Source organism: Schistocerca gregaria, chromosome 8 (genome assembly GCF_023897955.1).
Source record: "Schistocerca gregaria isolate iqSchGreg1 chromosome 8, iqSchGreg1.2, whole genome shotgun sequence".
In the NCBI taxonomy this organism is placed as follows: Eukaryota; Metazoa; Arthropoda; class Insecta; order Orthoptera; family Acrididae; genus Schistocerca; species Schistocerca gregaria.
The window spans coordinates 453,423,035-453,448,279 of record NC_064927.1 but is presented as its reverse complement, the minus strand read 5'-3'; the positions used below and the strand labels follow the sequence as shown (position 1 = coordinate 453,448,279).

Sequence of the window (25,245 nt, the reverse complement as noted above, 5' to 3'; positions counted from 1 at the left end):
AAGTTGATGGAAGTCCCCTGCAGCAGTATTGACCCATGCTGCCCCTACAGCAATCCATCATTTCTATAGTGTTGCCGGTGCAGGATACTGTGCACAAACTGACCACTCAATTATGTCCTGTGAATGTTTGATGGGATTCCTGTTGGGCAATCTTGGTGGTCAAACCATTTGCTCAAATTATCCAGAATGTTCTTTATACCAATCATGAATGATTGTGGTCTGGTGACTTGGCACATTGTTATCCATCAAATTCCATCACTGTTTGGGAACATGAACGTCAAATTTTGCCGCACTGTCCTAACGGATACATACATCATACATCCCACATTGGTTTCTACTGTTATTTCATGCAGTGATGCTTGTCTTGTTAGCACTGCCAACTCCACACTAAAGCTGCTGCTCTCAGTTGTTGTGTGCAGGCTGTTGGCCACTTTGTTGTTCGTGGCGAGAGGTAATTCCTGAAATATGTTATCCTCAGCATGCTCTGGAGACTGTGGATCTCAAAAGATTAAAATCCCTAATGATTTCTGAAATGGAATGTCACATGCGTCTATCTCCAACTACCATTCCACATTCGAAGTCTGTTAATTCCTATGGTGCAGCTATAACCACGTCAAAAACCTTTTCACAAGAATCACCAAGGTACAAATGACAGCTCTGCCAGTGCTCAGCCCTTTTATATTTTGTGTAAGTTATAGCTACTGCCATTTCTGTATGTGCATCGCACTATCCCGTGACTTTTGTCACCTCAGTTTAAAAACAATTTTTATTGATAATCATGACACATACATTTTTTTTAAGCAGAAATTAATGTGTATGGTCACCACACGAATCTATAATCTATTTAGACCTACTTCCATAAGTATCTGTGGAGGAGAGCGGGGGGGGGGGGGGGGGGGGGGGGTGGATTTGTAGTATTATTACATTTCTCATTGTGGTACATGATGTATTGTGGGATGTGTACCTGACTAACTGGTAACTTCTTATTTTCCAGTCGAAAGCATGCCTCATTCTGTAGAAGAAATCAGCTTACTAAAAAGGAGAATTCTGGAATTATTTTGGAAGTATGACGGCTGTTTTTCTTGATTTTACGGTGTTGTCCACCTATGTTGTTCAGGAGCCTGGACCAGAATGATGTGTAACACAGATAAAATCCAGGCAGAAAAAGAAATACACCCTTCAATGTTTGTTATATCTAGTCATTTATTATTGTACTCTTTTTTTATATCAACAAATCAGTGAAACATATTTCCTGTTGATAATATTATCTGTAACATGGTTGTAGCTGTTAGTTACCTTTTCCTCAAAAGTTTGTTGGCTGTATTTACATAATTTTCTATTAGAATAATATCTTTCCAACCGTGGCCTTACCATGTGGTTTCAATTGTGAAATATTTTTGATATACATGCAAATGAAATTAAATTACTTTTTCAATAATATTTGTGTGTAAATCTGAATTACAAATATTGCTCAGTGGACAAAAAGAATTAAATTTTGAGTGACATAATGTGCTTGTAATTTATATAATAGTTGTTCAAAAATAATTACCATCTAAACAAACTCGGAGAGAGAAAGAGGTACAGTAAAATATCTCTGTTTTGCACTTTATAAGAGAAGCTTATGTGCAATAAGAAATTTACTTTTTCCATTAAGTGATAAGGTTGTGTAAAGTAAGAAGTACTTTGAAACTAAAGTTTCAGCAGCTATAGAAGAGGCCACATATGCAGCCCTATTTTCCCTTCTTCAGGTTTATTCTTATCCCACAATTGTTTTGTGGATATGCAGAGACACATGTCAACAGTTTATCTATAAAAATATTGTTTTATATGTGTGAACCCTTTAAAACAGACCACTGTTTAATAAGATGCTGTATTATATCAAGTGTGTGTGTGTGTGTGTGTGTGTGTGTGTGTGTGTTTGTGTGTGTGTGTGTGTGTGTGTGTGTGTGTGTGTGTGTGTGTGTGAGGGCGCGCGTGCGTGTGCATGCCTATGTGTGAAATTATTTAAGTGCCATTTATTTTGTGTTGTGGTCTTAAAATATTTCTTGATGCAGAACTATCTCCATATGCATTAAAAGTTACATTTTTCTGTTCTTCATATCTCTCTCTCTCTCTCTCTCTCTCTCTCTCTCTCTCTCTCTGTACACATTCCCTCCATCATATAATTCCTATTGAATGAAATCATAGGAAGAGTATCCAGTTCTAAATAAAGCAATCACTCTTTCTGTGTGATACTGTGAAGCAATATCAAATGTTTGGCTGTGATAATGCCATCAGTATTTTATATAAATCTTTTGTACAGCTGGGATGTATCATTTTCTTATTGACTGTATTTTACAAATATTGCACATTTTAAAAACTTTGTTTAAAGTTGTGTTTTTTTAACCTGTGTACTTCTGCAATAAATATTTTGTTATCCAAGTTGACTGTCTCTTCAAATACCCCCAGGTTTTTTTCCCCCAGTGTGTTCAGCAACTCATTTCAGAAAAGATCTGTATATAACCTAATTTATTTATGTACTTGACATTACAGTATGTTGTATACCATTTCCTTCACTCAGAATTCATTAGCTATATCTTAAATATAAATGATGTAGCATGTAAACTTGTTGTCACGAGTTACACACAGTACAATACGTGTAATACTTACCAGAAGACAAGATATTGTAACAGTAAATTTGTTGTTTCATTTAATTGTACAGAGTGTTAAAGACTCTCACAGCTAGTGGGTCTTTCTCATCCTGTAGACTGCCCCAATGTACTCCCTTTATCTCTGCAAGGGAGGAGCTAATAGTCTCGAAAGCCATGGTAGTTTTTTATACTTTTAGCAGTAATGGAAATTCCTAACTAGAACATTACGCAAAATAAGGGAAAGGCAACAACTCACCTATAGCAATTAATGTGTTGAGCACAGAAACACATAACAGAAAACAACATTTATATTAGTTTTCGAGCACTAGTTTTTTTTTCTAGCTGAAGTACACACATTCAAACACACAACCATACAGACACTCAAATGCACACTCTTACAGCCACAGCAAGACTGGTTATTGATACTCAGGGAGAGTGTATGGGGAGAGAGGCAGGTCTTTTGACAGATGACTCCACAGTCGCTTGACAAGAAAACTTTCATTATTTCGACCAGTGCCTTGAATGCGGTGATGAAAGGGAAGCAGTCATTGAAAAGGGAGTGAGACAGGGTTGTAGCCTATCCCCAATGTTATTCAATCTGTATATTGAGCAAGCAGTAAAGCAAACAAAAGAACAGTATGGAGTGGGAATTAAAATCCATGGAGAAGAAATAAAAACTTTGAGATTTGCTGATGACATTGTAATTCTGTCAAAGACAGCAAATGACCTGGAAGAGCAGTTGAATAGAATGGATAGTGTCTTGAAAGGAGGGTATAAGATGAACATCAACAAAAGCAAAATGAGGATAATAGAATGTAGACGAATTAAATCAGGTGATGCTAAGGGAATTAGATTAGGAAATGAGATTCTTTAAGTAGTAGATGAGTTTTGCTACTTGGGGGGGGGGGGGGGGGGGCAAAATAACTGATGATGTAGAGAGGATATAAAATGTAACTGGCAAATATAAGTAAAGCAATTCTGAAGAAGAGATATTTGTTAACTTGAAGTACAGATTTAAGTGTCAGGAAATTTTTTCTAAAAGTATTTGTGTGGAGTGTAGCCGTGTATGGAACTGAAACATAGACAATAAATAGTTCAGACAAGGAGAGAATAGAAGTTTTTGAAATGTGGTGCTACAGAAGAATGCTGAAGATTAGATGGGTAGATCATGTAAAGATTGAGGAAGTACTGCATAGAATTGGGGAAAATAGGAATTTGTGGCACAACTTGACTAGAAGACGGGATTGGTTGGTAGGACGTGTTCTGCGGCATCAAGGGATCACCAATTTAGTATTGGAGGGCAGCATGGAGGATAAAAATCATAGAGGGAGACTAAGAGATGAATCCACCAAGCAGATTCAGGAGGATGTAGGTTGCAGTAGTTACTTGGAGATGAAGAAGCTTGCACAGGATAGAGTAGCATTGAGAGCTGCATCGTACCAGTCTCTGAACTGAAGACCACAACAACAGGACCATCCAATCATTGTCAAAAGCCTTACAGCACATTCCAGGTGTCTCATGAGCATATTTTTGAATTTTGGGCTGTAGCACAGTGACTATTCGTGCACATGACAAAGCATCTGGATACCTTAAGACCATCCGATCACCATAAAAAACTTACATTTGCTGTAAGTTTTTTATGGTGATCGGATGGTCTTAAGATGTCTCATGAGTGTATTTTCAAGTTTCAGCCTGTAGTGTGGCATACATTAATGCTCATGATTAGGCATATGGCTATGTTAAGATCACCAGATTGTCAACAAACCATTACAGGAAATTCAAGGCACCAGCTTCAAAATTTCATATCAAAATACATTTGGATATTGCAGTAGATTGCCAGGTATGAACTGCCCTTAAGAAAATGACATATGTTCGAACATTTATATAACACTAAGTATATAGGCCGTAAAAAAAAATTGCAGTCAGTAGAACTTACTGCTTTGAATCAGACACTTAGATGCCAGAAAATTAAAAAAAAGTGTTTCAAGTGTGATAGCCGATTTCACATAAGATAGAAATGAATGCTATTAGAATTTTCCTACCAACTCAGTTTTGTTACCATGACTTATGAGATGTTGCAACCCGAGCAGACTTGAACGTGGTAAATGATGGTGAACGTTAATTTAGCTTCCCCTGTCAGCTCAGTTTGAATGAGCTCAGTTTATGTGAAGCAGACTAACCTGGATTGAGATTATTATTACTAATTCGAGTTGAATGCATTGCACCGCAGGCTGTGCTGAGTTATGTTTTGTTTCGCACTCGTTAGGAGCTTACCACCACTTCTGCATCAACTGAACCCAAGTTTATCAGAATCAAATGTCTTCACTACCATCAGCAATCATCACAAACTGGATGTCACTGACTATGATTTTTTTGAAGTGCAGTAACTTTTGAAGAGATGTTTTATTTGATCTAAGTTTGTGAAGTGTTTGAAAAGTGTTATTTATTATATTACTTTTATTGAGTGTGAATGAACAATGCCAAGGCCTAAAAAACTTTGCCCAGTCTGGGAAATTTTTATAAGCCTATAGATGGAAAAGAGAGTGCAAAAAATGTTTGGACACTTAACAAATATTCTGGAAATACAAGCTGATTGATGAATCATTTAAAAAAAAAAAAAAAAAAGAAACATCCTAGTGAATATTGTGGACTCTTAGAGTTAAACAGTAATATTTTGGTATTCACTAGTGCCGGTAATCGTTCCTGGGACATGTCACTGCCACCACCATCTTCTTGATGTTGCACCTTCAACAAAATGATTCAGGCAAACTCATTTGACAGTGCCATGAAAAATTTTGGAGAAATCATATGGTAGTTAAGGATTACTGGCCAATGCATATTTTGAGAATGAAGGTTTCCATGAATACACCAAAATATTAAATCCTGATTATGAACTTGGTCATTTGTTAGAACTTATGATGTTGAGCCTGCAGCTTATTAGAAAAAAATTCAAAAGATTGAACATATTATTTACCATCTGCCATTTGATCACCAAGAAGTAACAAATGTTTTGTTAGTGTGGCCAGACATTTTATAGAAGAAAAAAAACTGCAGTAAATATTGATTTCTACTTCGGAAATACAAGGTAATCACATAACTCATTGGAAAAGTGGTACCAGCAGGATTGCATATGTAATAAATGGAACACAGAGTGTGGTAGACAAATCATTACTTTATTTGCTGGACAGAATTACATGGTGTTCTACACTGGTCAGAGGTTTGTCACAGACGTTATTGTTCCCTGTACTGCACAAGGCACCAATGTTTATTTAGCAGCCTCAGCTGTGGGCATCAAGGTTGGAACGGCTAACAGTGTAGTTCTATTGTCAGCTGTAGCTGGGACAGATACACCATAACCAGGGCACTTATGATGAGGGAGCTCTTAAGTAGTGAGTCAGAGTCAGTTTCGCCATGTCCACATTGGCCGGTACAGGTGAGGTGTGGTAACGATGTGAAATCATGCTGGCCGCAGATCTTCTGTCTTCGTACTGTGTGAGGACATCCAGGTTTTCACAGACAAGCATCACAGGTATATCCTCATGGAGAAAATTGGAGAGGTTGAGCTGCAGTGTGAAAGGGGTAGAAGACGTTTGGTGAGGTCCAGGGGTCGATGGTGGCTGCGGAGACAATTCTGCAATTGTCCAAACCATTTTCAATCTATTAACAGACACCATCCAATGTTTGCCCCCAATACAATATCGAATGTGTTCATGCCGTGAGCTATTACTTACGAGGACCTATATACAGTGGGTGCAGGGCCCGTCTCACAGCTAAGTGTAGTATCACATGCGAGTAGGTGGCCAGGTCCTTATGGATGAAGAGCCGTGGCATTGCATGGTGTGATGTGGGGGAGGGGGGGGGAGAGGGAAGAGGGGCCAAGTATATGCTGTCTAACGCAGGTCACAATTGGTGACACATGCAGCCTGTATGACGAAAACGGCGAGAAGAGCTAATGTGTCGCCGTGCAGGATCTCAGTTAAAGAGGCATCAAGGTCTGCCTTATGGGCGGTGTGGATGATGAGCAATATCCAGGGAAGGTCTTCTGTCTGTGATTCAGGATGGCAAATTAGTGTCTCTTTTAACATGCGGTGCCATCTTCCAATAAGACTATTCAACTGTGGGTGATAAGACGTTATGTGGAAATGGTAGCAGCCACAAAGGTGACACAGTTAATTGAGACACAGGACAGCCGAAACATATGATCCACAAGTTGACAAAACTTTGGCAGCAGTCTCGGAAGATATATCAGCAGTAAGTGTGGCCTTGACCCACCATGTAACTCTTTTATCAGTCAGTGATATAATGTAATGCGTCCATCCGAGACTGGAAGTGGTCATAGTATGTCCATGTGCATGTGTTGGAACACCCTCTTGGAGATTGGAATTGCCATTTTGGGGGGGGGGGGGGGGGGGTACGCTGAGTGTGGTAGCTTGTTTTCTCTGTTGGCATGGGATGCAGTCTTTCCACACAGGGGGCCACACAAAACGAATGTCACTAAACGTTCTGAGGCCCGTACCCCATGATGTGCCGGACTGTAGATGAGATCAAAGATTTGTTTACAAAAAGGTTTCAGGATGACTGGTCAGACCCGCTCATAGGACACATCTCACCAATCTGGTTTGTAGAAACCAGGGAAGGTATGTTGCTCACGTTTGAGGCCTGTGTCTTGGTCACAAAGGAGGTTCTGTAAGTCTTGATCCAAGTCTTGCTGCTCAGCAATCTGGTCATAATTGGCCGGGCAAAGGAAGAGGGAATGCATGCCAAATAGTCAATGTTGTCAATGCCTTTGATGTACCACATATCAGTCATGACTTGCGAAATGAAATTGAAGTATTGAAAATGCCTGTGGGAGGCGTCCTCACACTGGTTGTGCAACGCATCAGCCAGGGGATGGTGATCTGTGTAAACATTAAGAGGTCTGCCTTCTACCTCTTCTTGAAAGTAGCAGGCAGCCTCGTAGATGGTAAGTAGCTCACGAGCAAATGTTGACCACTTACAGTGTCAGTGCATGTCTGAAAGTTTACAAGAGAAAAACCACAGTGGCTGGGGATCACCGGCCATCTCCTGTTGTAACACTGCAGTGATAGTGAGGTCACTAACATCTGCTGTTATAGAACGTTGAGTGCCAGAAGACAGGTTAGCCAGTGAAGTCACGAGCAGTAAGCCATCCTTGATTTTTTCAAAATCAGATTGCCTAGAATGTGCCCACTCAAGGTGGCATTTTCCCATAGTATTCTTCTCGTGCAGGACTTAGGTCAGACGAAGGAGAGTCTCAGCTGTGTGAAGGATGTCTCTCCTGTAGAAATTTATGATGCCTAAAAATCTTATTAACTCTTGGTAGGTGCAGTACAGTGGCAAGAGTCATATTTGGTCAGTCTTGTCTGGTGTCAGGTGATGCCTGAGGCATGTACGCGGTGGCCGAGGAATGTCACACAGGCTTGCTATAACTTACATCATTTTTCTTTGTTAATGACAACCCCATGGGTTGGTTGGTTGGTTTGGGGAAGGAGACCAGACAGCGAGGTCATCGGTCTCATCGGATTAGGGAAGGACAGGGAAGGAAGTCGGCCATGCCCTTTGAAAGGAACCATCCCGGCATTTGCTTGGAGGGATTTAGGGAAATCACGGAAAACCTAAATCAGGATGGCCGGATGCGGGATTGAACCATCGTCCTCCCGAATGTGAGTCCAGTGTCTAACCACTGCGCCACCTCGCTCGGTCAACCCCATGGGCAGTTAGTTTGTAGGATTTGTTGTGAGTGGGTCTCACGCTCTTCCATTTGTGGTGGGAATATAACATTGTCGTCTATGTAAGCATAATGAAATGGTAGACTGAACAAAACTTTGTCAATAAAACATTGCCACATTTGTGTGTCATTTATTAATCCATAAGGCATATACAAAAGCTCAAAGAGTCCAAAAGGTGTAGTGATTGCTATCTTTGGTATGCTATCTTTGGTATGTCCTCTTCTGCCATGGGAATGAAGAGCTACTCTGTTTTACAGTCAACAACAATGAATATTTTAGCGCCAGCTAACATTGTAGCAAAGTCCTTAAGTTAGGGACTGGATACCTGTCTATAATAGTTTGGTTGTTGAGCTACCACTAGCCACCACTCATGCGCCATGATTTGTCATTTCTTTAAAATGAACTTTAAAGGGGACACCAAGGGACTGTCTGATGGACGGACAATGCCTGACTCCATTAGTTTGTACATGGCGGCCTTCACCGCTCGAAGTTTGTGGGGAGGGAGGTATCGAGGTCTACATTAGAATTATGTTAAAATACTTATATATTCACTCTTTATGAAAAGATCTTTTAATTCTTTTTCTATTGTTTGGTAATAGCATCATAACCTAACTGGATCACTCATGTCTTATAATCTTCTATCGTTAATTTTATTGGATGATATTGAAACGGTAATGGAAAAATGGAGCCCACACACATAAAGTGTGCTGAAGGCCCCATTTTTCTTCTACTAATTGACAATCTCCACGTACTGCTTGCCTACGAGCAGTGGCACTTCTGTGTTCCCAGAATTTCTTCTCATTTCCTTTGTTTTACCTATGTTTATCTTGAGTCCAGCAACCTTTGCTTCTTTTTTCAATGAGTTTGATTTAGCTTTAATATCTGTTTGTGTCTGAGTTAATAAAACAATCTTGTATACAAATTTCAAATCCTCCAGACATTCATGGATTCTGATTGGATTCCTCATCTCCTGCTCACTGACCTTTCTCATATCTGAATAAAGGCGAAGTAGGAAGAGCATTGGTGACAAAATATTACTTTACTGAACTTCAGCTGTTACCTCTACTGTATCTGTTAGATTTCATCAGATTTCCCTTGTGGAGCACAGAACATTTCAAGCCAACAGAGAGATCTTTGATGATGTTTAGAATCTTCTGTGATATACCATACTTCTGCAACACCTGCTGCAGCACTTAATGTTCCACAGAATCGAATGTCTTTTCAGAATCAATGAATGCCAGATACCTGGTTGCCTTGAACTCTTTGCTTTGTTGTAATACGATCCTGACAGTATTAATAAGTTCGGCACAACTATGTTGTGCCAAAACCCAGCCATTCTTTATGCAGTTGATTTTCAACTGAATCTTCAATTCTATGTAAAAGAACTCTGGTGAGGACCTTACTGGGCACTGACAGCAATTTGATACCATGCAGTTGTTACAATTGACAAATTTCCTCTTTGTGGGAGCTTTACCATCAATCCACTCTTCCACTCCTCTGGAGATCTCTGAGCCAAATGTCCTACATTATGGTGTTGAGCATTTTAAAAGTAGCTTCAATATCAGCTTTAAACAGCTCCAATGCTGTTGGCTGCCCCTGGAGCCTTGCATTTTTTAAGCTCCTCAAAGCACTCCTAATTTCGCCAATTGTGGATCACTGCAGATTTATAACTTGATCTGCTTGGACTACCTCTGGAACATCCCTCACCTTTTGCTCTTGGTTGGCTTTATGGTTTAACAACTCCTTGAAATGCTCCTTCTATTTCTTTAGCCACCTATTGGTTTATAATTATCACACCATTCTTGTTCTTAACTGGCCCTCAACATCTACAGTTAATTGAGAGTCGTTTGGTGATACTGTACAGTGCCTTTATATATTTTCTTGTCTTGCTGCCTCTTCTAGCTAACTGTGCCTGTTCATCTATCCATTTTCTTTTATCTCTCCTCACCCTCATTTTCACTCTTTTGTTTGTCTCCATGTATTGTTTATGTGCATTGATCTTCTGTGCTCTCATCTTAACAAAAATTTATCTTCTGTGTTTTAGTTCTTTCTGCACCTAATTCCATTCCATGTTTCACCAGATACCCATTCTTTCTTTGAATGTCTTTAATCCTAATATGTTCTCTCCAATGTCTATATAGCTATGGTTAAGTTTTTGCCAATCTATTTCAATTCCTTCCTGTACAAAATTTTCGTCAGAGAGAACCTGTAACCTCTTTCGTAGTTAAAGGGCAAATCTGCCTTTTGTATGTTGGTCTTTTAACCTTGCCACATCTATTTTTCTGTGTGATGGAGCTTGGTTCTGTTTGCTGCGGTCTTCAATCTGATTTTTTAGTAACTTGATCTGGCTAGACCCTCATTATCTAATGGCAGTTGTGATGTGGAAACAGTGTGCCTCCAATGACTAAGTCATGCTCAGCGCACACATCTGTCAGAAGTTCACTATTTGCGTTTCTATTCCCAATGCCGTGTACACTCATGACGTGTTCTAGCCATTTGTTTTATGGACCAACTTTTGCATTCAAGTATCATATTAAAAATTTTATGTCCCTACAATTTGTTTGTCTAAGGACTCCATTTAGCTCTATATAAAATGCATCTTTTAATTCTCCTTCAGCCTCTTCAGTAGGTGCGTAGCATTGAATTACAGTGATATTTCGCACATTTGTTCTAAGGTGTGTGATTATTATGCTTTCTGACACTGGTTTCCACTTCAGTAAACATTTTTCCAGTTTTTAAATACTCTCCTGGAAATGGAAAAAAGAACACATTGACACTGGTGTGTCAGACCCACCATACTTGCTCCGGACACTGCGAGAGGGCTGTACAAGCAATGATCACACGCACGGCACAGCGGACACACCAGGAACCGTGGTGTTGGCCATCGAATGGCGCTAGCTGCGCAGCATTTGTGCACCGCCGCCGTCAGTGTCAGCCAGTTTGCCGTGGCATACGGAGCTCCATTGCAGTCTGTAACACTGGTAGCATGCCGCGACAGCGTGGACGCGAACTGTATGTGCAGTTGACGGACTATGAGCGAGGGCGGATAGTGGGCATGCGGGTGGCCGGGTGGACGTACCGCCGAATTGCTCAACACGTGGGGCGTGAGGTCTCCACAGTACATCGATGTTGTCGCCAGTGGTCAGCGGAAGGTCTACGTGCCCGTCGACCTGGGACCGGACCGCAGCGATGCACGGATCCACGCCAAGACCGTAGGATCCTACGCAGTGCCGTAGGGGACCCCACCGCCACTTCCCAGCAAATTAGGGACACTGTTGCTCCTGGGGTATTGGCGAGGACCATTCGCAACCGTCTCCATGAAGCTGGTCTACGGTCCCGCACACCGTTAGGCCGTCTTCCGCTCCCGCCCCAACATCGTGCAGCCCACCTCCAGTGGTGTTGCAACAGGCGTGAATGGAGGGACGAATGGAGACGTGTCGTCTTCAGCGATGAGAGTCGCTTCTGCCTTGGTGCCAATGATGGTCGTATGCGTGTTTGGCGCCGTGCAGGTGAGCGCCACAATCAGGACTGCATACGACCGAGGCACACAGGGCCAACACCCGGCATCATGGTGTGGGGAGCGATCTCCTACACTGGCCGTACACTTCTGGTGATCGTCGAGGGGACACTGAATAGTGCACGGTACATCCAAACCGTCATCGAACCCATCGTTCTACCATTCCTAGACCGGCAAGGGAACTTGCTGTTCCAACAGGACAATGCACGTCCGCATGTATCCCGTGCCACCCAACGTGCTCTAGAAGGTGTAAGTCAACTACAGTGGCCAGCAAGATCTCCAGATCTGTCCCCCATTGAGCATGTTTGGGACTAGATGAAGCGTCGTCTCACGCGGTCTGCACGTCCAGCACGAACGCTGGTCCAACTGAGGCGCCAGGTGGAAATGGCATGGCAAGCCGTTCCACAGGACTACATCCAGCATCTCTACGATCGTCTCCATGGGAGAATAGCAGCCTGCATTGCTGCGAAAGGTGGATATACACTGTACTAGTGCCGACATTGTGCATGCTCTGTTGCCTGTGTCTATGTGTCTGTGGTTCTGTCAGTGTGATCATGTGATGTATCTGACCCCAGGAATGTGTCAATAAAGTTTCCCCTTCCTGGGACAATGAATTCACGGTGTTCTTATTTCAATTTCCAGGAGTGTAGTAAGAGTGCTCAGCACTCCACCATTTTGGGTTTGAATTTACACAACCTTAATTCACTCAATACCAGTACGTCCAATGTATAGTCCTCCATCTCTTTTTTGATCTGTCTTAAAGTTCCCAACTCTCTCAATGTTCTTACATTCCAAGATCTATTTTAAGTTTTCCTTTTCAGCTCAAACGTCATATCCTTAGGCTTCATCTAGCTATTCCTTCTTTTAGTTTCTGAAATTTGAATTTTTTGGTGGTGTGGGTTATCAGCTCACAGCCTGAGTGCCCTCTCGTGGCCAGACATCTGTCAGTGTATTATTTTAGGGTCTTCACCTCGACTACAGAACACTATCCATCCTTCTGCGATGAGGCCTATATGCATCACCATTGTCCTGCTTACCAAGGACCTTCTGCTGCCCACATTACGAGACTGTGCCTGCTTCCACACAATCATAGAGAGGAAAAGGAAAGGATAGGATAATAGAGATGATGTTGTGAGATACACTTTGTCTGGATCATCTGTGGAGACCTGGCCAGCTTGGGAGTCGCCGCCGGCAGTGTTTCGCTAAGGTAGTCTCTCCTGTGGGAATGATTTAGTAAGCACAATCGCTATTTTTCTTTGTTATAGCTGCAAGTGACTGATGAACAGTGCACAGCAGAGACTGGAGAAGCGAAGCTACCAGGTGGGGGAGTCCCCGGAGGTACCACTAACAATGAACAGACAGGACAGACAAACAAGTAGGGGATGACAGTCACTACAACCGACCAGGACACAACATGAGGCAAGCAAGCAAGAACTGAGGTGACAAACATGGCAAGACAACAATACAGGAACACTCCAAACAACAACAGTATATATCTCAACACATGGAACTGGAACGCAGTATGGCCGAGATGCACATGCAAACTACGGAAAGTACCAGACTGCCAGAGTAGCACTGTGCAGCTGCCTAAATATATGACCGCAGGAAACATGATTAGCCAAGAACTTCACACGGTACAGAGCGTGGCAAACTCGCACAGCAAGGCTCGTGGCATAGGTGCGCACCGGAGCTCAGAGACTCCTAGTGGGTATCTAGGTCCATTCCCTCTGGCGTGCATTCACCCTTCCACGCCTTCCAACACCAGATCACCCCCCACCCACCCCCACCCCTGAAACCTGTGCATAGGAGCATAAACGCTACGGACAGTGCCATGGTTGGTGGAAGGAGAGAACGGAGAGAGACCCTGTGTCACCTACTGCCAACAATGGGTTGGGAGGGCAGTCTGTGGAATCCACCAAAACGTCACCACAGGGCAGTACATCGAATGGCACCTCTGATCCTTGTGGATGTGGCAAGGAGTGTCCATGTGCCTGCAGGGAGCTGGTAGCCATCGACAGGGGGGCCGACTCGAGGGCCCTGTGCAAAGCAGAAGGAAGCAGAGGGTTGGGAGATGTGAGGTGCCACAAAGGGGTACAAGGCCGGAGTTGGTTATGGTGGCAGTGCTGGAGCTCCCTCTGTGTCTGTATCTATGTCACATCGCCACCCACGGGTCTTGACAACTGTGGTGGGAGTCCAAGCAGCCTTGCCCCCATATGAGCGAGCCCACATCACCATGTCCGGGGTGTAGTGCTGAGAGGGTTAGAAGTGGGGCTCAGGAGGCGAAGGCATCAGCAGATGGAGCAGGATCCGTGGTTACTACCCACAGAGGAGTTCGACCGGACTATGGCCATCAATCAGTGTGGTGCGATAAGTGCTCAGGAATAAGATGAGGGCCAAGTGGTGGCAGAGGATTCGACCGCTTTTGTCAGCTGTTGTTTAAACGTCCTGACCAGTCATTCTGTTGTGTCATTGGAGGACAGATGGAACAGGGGATGCAGGTATGTTTGATACTGTTGGCGTCACAGAATGCATGGAAGGGGACTTTCATGAATTGGGGGCCATGATTGGAGACCAAGCCTAACGCTTTGGACGACGATTTAAGTGTGAAGTAGATATACTACCTCCCACTTCTTTTCCGAGACGACTTACTTGATATGTTCAGCCAAACTTCCCTGCTGGCTGGTCTACTGCTGCATACTCTCTTTCAATTCTTCTCCAAAGTATGCTGCTAGGTACAGGAATTTTAAAGACTCTTTCTACTTATAAAAATAAGCGGACATACCAAGTTTCATTTGCTTCAATTAATGACATATATTTTAACTTCTGACATTTTCAAATTCCACACTCCACATAAATAAACACTGTTTCATAAGCCTCTCATATCTCCAACCGTTACAAACAAAATAATTTACATATGAGAGAAAGTTGGTTTAAAAACAATGTCAATTCTCAACATGAATCAGAATGCACATCTTCTCTTCAACAGGGCTAAGACAAAAGTTTTTAAAGCTTCTTTTTCAACTGTTCACGTTACTGTAACAATGGTCAAAACACAATTAGAACAAATTAGCATAAACACTCCATGGTTCTTCTGTCTACTTTCACTAAACTTCCATGGATCGACCGACAAGTACTTGTCAGTGCAGTTCGACCACTGCATCTACATTCTGCTCACAACTCATTTCCAACCTGCACACACAAACATGTGATGTGCAGTAGGTAGGATCCCACTTTCTCCCACTCATATCTAAAATATCGTGTGTTCGAGATGGTAGAAGGCTGAGTGGCTCTATAATTTATGCAGAAATTCTCGAATCACTACATATCTCCCCCCCCCCCCCCCCCCCCCAGATCAAACAAGTGATATTTTATACATAATTAGTGTTTTTGTTGTGGTCTTCCATCCTGCGACTAGTTTGATACAGCTCTCCATGCTAACCTATCCTGTGCAAGCTTCTTCATCTCCCACTACTTACAGCAACCTACATCCTTCTGAATCTCCTTAGTATATTCATCTCTTGGTCTCCCTCTACGATTTTTACCCTCCACACTGCCCTCCAATGCTAAATTTGTGATCCCTTGATGCCTCAGAACATGTCCTACCAATCAGTCCCTTCTTCTTATCAAATTGTGCCACAAACTCCTGTTCTCCCCAATTCTATCCTCATTAGTTATGTGATCTACCCATCTAATCTTCAGCGTTCTTCTGTAGCACCACATTTCGAAATCTTACATAATCATTATGTACGTAATACCAAACATGATAACATTTTACATTTTAGCAGTATAAATTTCTTACATAGGTTTATATATACATGTTCCACTTTAATAACGACCCTTTGTTTTCTCTAGTACAATCTTTAGCTGAGTGTTTCTTTATTTTATTCTCACTTTACTTTGATATCAAGACATGAGTATTCATTAGTGATTTAGTAAGCTTGAATAGTATTTTTCCTCATTTCGAATCATAAACTGCAGGTGTTTATGACACTTGAGTATTCTATTTTCTGTTTTCATTCTTTGTACGATTTTGTAATTTGGCGGAACTCTGGGTGCAATGAAAGTGGTTTTTTGACACTCATTTATTTATATGATACATAATAATGCTAGTTGTGCACAGAATTCATACTACCCAGAATAATTCCTATAAAATTTAGTGACTCTTGTCATGATAGTGTCCCCTTCTCCTAGGATCAGCACCTATACCTTGCCTGTCGGTTGACCCTATGAGAGCACTTCCTCTGTCCATTTCGGTAGGCACGCCCCTTTATAAAACATTCCTATTTTTTAGCCATAGGTCACCCTATCTCCACGAAGTACGCCTGTCCTTTATTTAGTAAATGCCGGGTATGCCCCGCTTATCCTTTCGGAGTAGGATTCACGGTTCATTACCCCAGTATACGTTCCTATGTATACTATAATTAAGTATTCCCTCGTAAAGCTACAAATCTATTCTACACTTCGCATTCCCAATTTTAATACATCTTCTACTCCCTAGAGCCCTCCTCTACTTCTCAAATTCTATACTCCATAGATAATGTCTATATACACTATTCAAGTCCCACTATCCTACAATCCATTGATTCTTCAGAATATTAATTACACTGACTTTTCTTAAATGACTTATCACGATTAATTCCACTCTAGCTTACGTTCTCTTTCTTTGCTCACGTGTCTTCCTTGTCCGTCCCCTGCTCACTAATGGTTTGTAGTTATTCCACTAACTCGCAGGCTTTTGTCTCTCTTTGCGCGTGAGTTGATCGCCTCTATTCTTTCTTTATATACACCTCTTTGTATATATTATATACCTACAAGAAATTTTTTTAAAAATGGTTTAGAACCATCACAGTTTATCAGGGTGTTTGCGACCCGGGACAACCGGGAGATCCGGGAAAACCCGGGAATTTTTTCATCTGGGAAAAACACTGTAATTTTTTAGAATTCCGGGAATTTTTCATTGTTTCAGTTCCCTGTTAATTTTTTGTTATTTTGACTGGTAAGAACCGATATTCCAAGAAAGGATATTACTGTATCCCGCTACTGCAGAATAATACTTTAACAATAAAACGTAAACGAGAGAAAAAAACGAAAATAACTTAAATTGCAAAGAAAATACGCCATATACAATAACAACACACAGTGCTCATGCAAACATCTGTCAACGGCACAATGTGTCAAAGGCCTTAGGAAGACTATGCCATGCTTCATAACAACAAATTGCCTCCAGTGAGTGTGAGGTCACAAAGATTCGGTTTATCAGTTACGAGCGGACTCATGATCATGCGCAGTTGAGTCGCGTTTGAGTACAGATTCTCCCGCTTCTGGCTACAGGAGTTTGGCTGTTGGCTGTGCAAGCTGTCCCAGCAAGCAGCTAGATGCTAACGGGAAAAGGGGGCGCGAAATTCATAATTTTGAGAAAAAAAAAACTTTTTTCACAAAGCGCCTAGCATCCAGCGCACGCTAGTCTGTCGATTATTCATATGATTTTGAATCGCATCCCTTTTGGTTTTCGAACATTTGTGAACACATTTTGTTTCTGAATGAATCATAAGTTGATTTTTGAATGCGTGCATAGTGTACGTGATGTCTCTGTCAGGAGAATCGTCGTCGCATCTAGAAATAAACTTTCCGCAGACAAAAGGGGACGGGGCTATACGAGCTGAGCGGAGTAAAGCCGAACGGATGAATGCCAGTCGCTGTCTTATTATGTGGTTGATTGGGTTTACGAATGATCAACGTTGTTATGATTACTAGTGAAATCCATAGATTCAGACTACCAGAATGAAAATTAACGACCAACAGCAATAACAGGTGAGAAAGATTACGTATTATCTCCTCGGTATACTCAAGAAAATGAAATTTTGACAGAAAATTTTTGGCCAGATCACTACACTAGTAAGGAGCAGTTGTACAGTCCCCTGGCTAGCTGCCTCTTAATTTCTATTCTGGAAGTAATGCGGAAAACGTGTTGTACGAACATGTAACAACGCCTAACCGGAAAATAATCGCGATATAACTAAACCTGTGATTCTTGCAGGGTTAGTGAAGTTAATTGGCGAACAAATTTTGACAATGGCAGGAATAGCTACAGAATTGGTGATGACAAGATGTTAGAATGAGGAAGGAGAAGAAACAGGGACATAATACAAATTATGGAAGACTAAGACGATTCTATATTTATATAAAAATTTCGTAATACTACCTTTTGCTCTCATGCTTGAGAAACTAGTGCGTGTGAATGAAATGTAAAACTATTTCCTGATATAAAGCTTTTTGCTTGTAGTAGGCCTAATAGGCTTTTGATATTGGTACTTCATGAATTATATTGTGTCATGTTATAAAAATGACTAATTGTGTCAAAACTGTCTCGTTTATTTCGAGTGTGTTACAAAATTGCTGCAATATTAGAAAGACCTATTTTGTTTTATCTAGCAGACAGTGACAAAATAGACGTAAACAGATCGAGAAACCACACCAGTCTTGGGTATTTTATCTGCATTAACAGCTTTTTCTGTATTAGATAACGATATTTTGATTTTTCATGCACCAAAACGTTTGACGAACTTTGATGAGGTAATTGGTTCTTTCGCAGAAAGGAAAGCACACCATGTAAAGCTGTAGCAAAATTAGAGAGAAAAAAATGCTTGAAGCTAAGGATTGAAGAAATGTGTACTTTCTTTCTTGTCTCTTCTCTTTATTTTATGTATCCTATATTTAATTTTATGTCACACAAAACAGCAAGTTATTAGCTAATAGGCAATAAAGAGTGCAAATTTTCTGAAGAGTTCTCGTTCTTCCAATTACAAATAATCCCATCCGCTATTAACTGCGTGATTTTTTTTATTTTTTATTTTTTAAAGAGGGGCAGGCTGTCAAACCGGCCGACTGGGAGCAGGAGAGGTACCCAGGACATTTCAGTTTCCACTATCCTGAATGTAGTTTGATGGCATCCATTACAAAATATACACGTTTCAATTCCACAGAGTAAGTACAGTGACGTGTGACAGAAGAATGCTGTATGAAGAGGTGTGGCACTGCACTTTGGCACACTTAAGACCAAATAACATGTCCTACATTTCCTCGAACACATATGTTTTATGTTTCAGCCTTTTCAGAAAGATGTGCGCTACAAGATGAACATATTTTTGAAAATTAATTTTTTTTTGTATTGACCTGGTTAGCAAATATTGTAGATCCGGGGCTGATCTGAAAAACAGTCTGAGTTATAGCGGGTAGTCTCCACGTGACCCGTGTTTACATTTAGTGATTTTACTGCTTCCCCTTCGTTTATTCTCACGTCAAATGAAAACCAAACAGATACCTGTGACGGAGCTATCAAGTGAATTGAAATACATTCACATAATTACTAAAGGCTAACATATGTTTTTAGTTTCAGACTTAATTTCCACCTTTCTGACAGTCAAGCATTAATCGCCTAGGAGAACAATGAAGTTATTTTTGTCTGTTTCCTAATGAAATTTGATTTTTATTAACATTTTCCGCAGAGGCATTTATTTGAAACGAAATTTTTAATTCCACAGTACTGGCTAGTTTCAACTGTTCACTGCATTTCAAGTGTATATTTTCTTCTTCTGACATGTATGGCATTATGCCATAATAAAGAACCAAACATGATATAATACAGTACTGATGCTCCAAGAAAATTGAAAACCACACTGAAAAGCTTAATATCAGGTCGATGATGATGATGATGATGATGATGATGATGATGATGTTTGGATTGTGGGGCGCTCAATTGCGCAGTTATCAGAGCCCTTACAAATTCACAACCTAATAATATCAGGTTGAGGTCTGCTACATTAGGAATCTGGACATACGAACGTGTGCTTTAAATGTGCATGTTTTAGTATGGTTCACGAAATTCCGATGCTCTTGGAGTATCCTCTGATGTCTTGTTTCTTTTATGACATAATGTATGATCTTTCAATGTCTTACAAGTATGTACATTTGGGATTCCTACGTCATAGTAGTTGCGCAAGCACAGTGTCGCCTGTTATCTGTGCTCTCTGGCAACTGCTGAAACGAACCTATTTCTAACAGGTCACGGGAAAATATTGCGAATTGTGGTTTGAAAAGCCTTTCTTTCAAAATAAATATCCTTTTTCGTAAGTTGAACTATGTGCAAGAACGTACCATGAATTTCTTAAATCACAGAGCGTTTGACTCTCGTTTAAAAATCAACTCTTTGATGACGAGCCATTTAGAAGAATTTCGAACCCTGAAGATGAGACATTTACGTCATTATTAAAAATTTTACTGGCGCCTTGTGTGATATATCTTAAAGCATACCACGCGCAAAAAAAATCAACATTATATGCGAAAGCTTAGCTTCTCTTGTACCTTATTAACCTTAGAGACCAATATTATATGTGAAAGCTTTCCTTTTCTTGTATCAACACTATGTATATTAATTTAAACTATTAACTTTCCCTGTTTGTGTGTTCGTGTTACTGAACAGTGATGTTGCTGTTGGCTGAATACATCACGTGTCCTATGCTCTGAATATCCGCTGTCATCGGCTGGCGAGATCACATGACATGAGTTATGACTGGGTTACAAAAGCGCATCGCAATCTCGATTTGAATGATTCAGAAAGTAACATGCGGCGTTTGATGGAATTCCAATGTATACTTTCGTAATACGAAAGTGCACAGCGTACATGTTGCTGCACATCAAAGATATTTCCAAAACGCGTCTTTTTCCCTGAGTTTCGAATTCGAAAGCGCCGGGAAAGTTTACACCTGTGTATAAAACCTTAACCATTCAAAGGATTGATAAGTTTTGCAGTTCCAACGGCAAATTCTCTGTGACTTAACACAGAAAAAGTGTGTTTTCACCTGGGAAGAAGTGAATTTTTAACCGGGAAAAACCCGGGAATTTTTATTCCTTGTCCGCGTATACACCCTGTTTATATATATTCCTATGTACACACATTCTTTCCCCTACAACACTTGGCGGTTCCCCCATCACAACAGGCTTCTAGTCTGTAATTTCAATGTTTATGTAGAAGGGTATTCTTGAGTGTATGCTGATGTGTGTTCATGTAGTCTGATTCTTCGGCCTTCTTTTCTAAAGGTAAGATGTAGGTTGTTAGAAACCACGGTAAACAGGAAGGACTTCAGCAATAGAAGTTAGTGAATATGGAAAGAGGGAAAAAATAGATAGGTCCTCAAATGAGAGGTAAGAAAGGAAAAAGATATATGTGGTTGCTAAGATCGAAGAAGAGAAAGAAGATAGCCCCAAAGACAGGAATCCCTTCCCACCCCCCCTTCCCCAGGATCCCTACCTCCCAGATGCTTGAGTGATACGCCAGAGGAGGTTTGGTGCTAAATCGTCTCCTACAGAACTGACATCCCACCTTCACCCTTGAGGTCCCCGAAGGAAATCTTAGCAACCCTATGCAAACAGCAAATGGTGAAGATTCAGGCACACTTGTTTGTGAAGGTTGTTTGAAAGGTGTGATGTATGTTTTGTGTTAGCCATCATTTTTTGTTCTCGTAAACCATGGTTTTACCCACAATACCCACCCCTTTCAAAACTGATACAAACCCATCTACATCACATTTCATAAAAGGTATAAAATATTCTATACAAAATATAAAATCTATATACTACAGTATATTTGTTGTTCAACTAGTCACACACTATTATATTTTCTACAAACATAATATTCCATTCAGTTCACTTTATCTAAATACCGCTTTTTACCAGTGATTCTCTAGGATTGCTTTTTATTTTACTATCATATCCGGTTTTCTAAGATATAAGATTACAGGATGGTTTACAATTTTAGGAATAGATGACAGAATAGTTTAAGATTTTAAAGGATTTCGGTGCAGGAAAACTATTTTGGAAGAAACACCTAAAATAACTCGGGATCCGACAGTTGTCATTCCGCCTGTTAACTCAAAATGTTAACATCCCTGGGGGATAGATGACTCTGCCCGGGTCCTATGGATCTGATATTAACTTTTCTTGAGCACTGTCAGACAAGTATTTCTCTTTAAATTTCTTTTGAAAGTCTTCCCAAGATGAAAAATTCTCACTATTTACTGTACCCCATTCTGGGGCTTACCCTAGAAGGTACCCCACAGCAAATTCGATTTTCTTGGAATCTTCCCAAGTTTTTGGTAATGTCTGGTTAAACCTTTTTAAGAAATGGATCGGATGTACATCTCCATCTGGCTTAAATTTGGGGGCGTTGTCTAGATGAGTCTGAATTAGCCCCCATTGTACATCAGTCACAGCTTCACTAGTTAACACCACATTAGGTGACATTACCCTTTTTTCTACTTTTCCTGGATAAGCTCGAACTCTCTCCACAAGTCGTCTATACCCTTCCTGGCATCACTAAGTTCAGAAGGTAGAATAGGCGATATGTTTTCGGAGGTTATTCCCTCAGTAACTTTTCCATCTATAATTTCTTCAAATTGCTCCTCCAAACTACTTACCCATTGTATATCAGTCACAGCTTCACTAGTTAACACCACATTACTTGACATTACCTTTTTTCTTCTTTATCCTGGATAATCCTGAATTCTTTCCACAAGTCATCTATACCCTTCTTGGTACCACTAAGTATGGAAGGCAGAATAGGCGATACGTTTGCGGAGGTTATTCTCTTGGTAACTTCGATCTATCATTTCTTCAAATTGCCCCTCCAAACTACTTACATTTATGATATCAGAGTTTGTTATTTTCTCTTTGAAATTTCTTTCCACATTATCTGCTCGTGTGCGATTGAATTATTGGCATTAAATTATCCTGCTTAATGACACTCTCTTTCAAAGTACTCAACCCTTGCTTTACAACATTAAATTAAACATTACACACATTTTCAAAGGATCCAAATTTTTCATTAAGCTCCAGTTCTACACTATTGTATTTATCTTTGATATTGAATCCAAAACTTTTTGTCAAATCCTGAAAATTATCTTTTTTTCTGACTAAAGTCTATGAACATTTGATTTACATGAATGGTCAAGGAACTAGTCAATTCATTCTTTAAATCTCATTTTAAATTCTCTGCCTTACTATTTAAGGCCTCGAATTCAGTCTTTAAAGCATCCATGCCTTTGCATGGATTACTAAATTCTTTGCTTTGTGAGTCAACTTTGGTATTTAACAAACCTATAATTGCCACTTGTATACTTAAGTTTTCACTCTGGTTATTTAACTGAGAATGTTCTGAGTCTAGTTTTTTACTTAGAGTCGCATTTTGAGTATTTAAAGTTGCACTCTGGGCATTTAGTTGAGAATGTACTGGACCTATTTTTTCACTTAAAGTCGCATTTTGAGCATTTAATTGAGCGTCTAATTGAGTACTCAGAGTCGCTTTTTGAGTTTCGATTAAATTTACTAACTCAGACCAGTCAATCACTTCTTTACTAACTCTCATAGCCATAGCTGTTTCTTGAGTTTCCTCGACTTGTCGTATGTTATCCACATTCTTGAAAGCTTTAGACGTTGTAAGCATCTAACCAACCTTAAGTATGATAACTACACTAATAGAGATCGCTCAACAGTTTGTACCACTTTGCACTAAAACAATAAAGTTCTGAATTACGCTCACCTGGCGGAGAATTTGCGTTGCGTCAGTGAGCGGATGTGGAGGCAGGTCAGCACCGGTGAACAGCCACTGGTGCCAGTGGTGTTGGATGTTGGTTTCCCCATCTGCTTCTCTGCGATGTATATGAGAGCTCTACAGTTCCCGCACCAGATCTACTTAGGTGTAGTGTGCTAGGCGTATCTCCTTCTCTATTTATCATGTCAAAATTTTGCTCCTTTAAATACTTGATTAAGTTCCATTGTCTCTGAGTAATTCTTTATTGTATTTGGTTTAGTTGCTAAGGCAACAAGCAACAGCTCATTCGCTCGTTTTTTGGTCTTAAAATTCCTGTTTTTTCAGTCCTTTCACGGTCACCATTCTAACGCTTTGGACGATGATTTAAGTGTGAAGTAGATATACTAACTCCCACTTCTTTTCTGAAACGACTTACTTGAGATGTTCGGCCAAACTTCCCTTTTGGCTGGCCTGCTGCTGCAAACTCTCTTCCACTTCTCTGAAGTATGCTGCTAGGTGCAGCAATTTCTTAAGCCTCTTTCTACTTATAAAAATAAGTAGACATACCAAGTTTCATTTGCTTCAATTAATGTCATATATTTTAATCTCCAACATTTTACAAATTCCACTCCTCACATAGTTAAATATTGTTTCATAAGCCTCTCATGTCTCCAAGAATTACAAACAAAATAATTTACATATGAGAGATAGTTGGCTTAAAAACAATGTCCATTCTCAACATGAATAAGAATGCACGTCTTCCCTTCAACAAGGCTAAGACAAAAGTTTTTAAAGGTTCTTTTTCAACTGTTAACATTACTTTAACAATGGTCAAAACACAATTAGAACAGAGTAGCATAAACACTCCAAGGTTCTTCTGTCCGCTTTCACTAAACATCCATGGATCAACTGACAAGTATTGTTGGCACAGTTTGACTGCCGCATCTGCTTTCTGACACACCAACATGTGACACGCAGTTGGTAGGATTCCACTTTCTCGGACTCATATCTAAAATAACGTGTGTTCGAAACAGTAGAAGGCCGAGTAGTTCTAGAATTTATGCAGTAATTCTCGAATCACTACACAAGGGAAGAGGCAGACCTTAGATGGCGACAATCTGAGCCATGGCCATGAGTGTGGAATCAGTCATGATGGACACCATGTGCACCACATATGGGTATCTGGAGTAGGCATCCACAATGAGTAACGACATCGATCCCACGAATTGGCCCACAAAGTCGAGATGGATGCAGTCCCATGGCCTGTGAGGTGTGGGCCAGAGTGACATGGACACACTGTGCACCCATGGACCAAGATTCCAATGTCACCATTTGTGCCAGACCAACATACATGCTGGTGAGCCATCGCCTTCATATGGGACACCCCCCCCCCCTCCCCAGTGTCTGCTGTGTAGCAAGTATAGGATACAGTGGTGCACATCGAGGGGGGTAATCATCTGATGGCACAACAGAGAACCTGTGTGAGAGGTGCCGCCAGGGGCTGAATTCAGTTTTCAACCGGCGAGTCAGACAGATGGGCCAACCACGTGTCACATAGCAGAGAACCTGCTGCAGAATGGGGTCCCGGCGTGTGGCAGAGGTGACCTGTGCAGCTGTGACGGGAAATCACTCCAATGTATCTTGGTGGGCCCTATCAGTGTGAAAACAAAGGACTTCCTGCTGGTCGAACTCAGGATCAGGGCCTGAGGGGAGGTGTGACAAGGCATCTGCGTTGGAGTGTTGCGAGGTGGGCTTATATCGGATAAC

At 40.9% G+C, this 25,245-nt stretch overlaps 1 protein-coding gene across 3 annotated transcripts in view; it reads left to right on the top strand.

Annotated features, from left to right (window-relative positions):
* LOC126284213 (X-linked retinitis pigmentosa GTPase regulator-like) overlaps positions 1-1,950 on the top strand; it is a 277,559-nt gene extending 275,609 nt beyond the window's left edge. For all 3 annotated transcript variants that reach the window (XM_049982982.1, XM_049982984.1, XM_049982983.1), the window contains one exon: positions 995-1,950. In XM_049982982.1, the coding sequence (XP_049838939.1) occupies positions 995-1,018 (24 nt within the window). In that variant the 3' untranslated portion in view covers positions 1,019-1,950. The remainder of the gene's footprint in view (positions 1-994) is intronic.
* Positions 1,951-25,245: the final 23,295 nt, after the last annotated feature.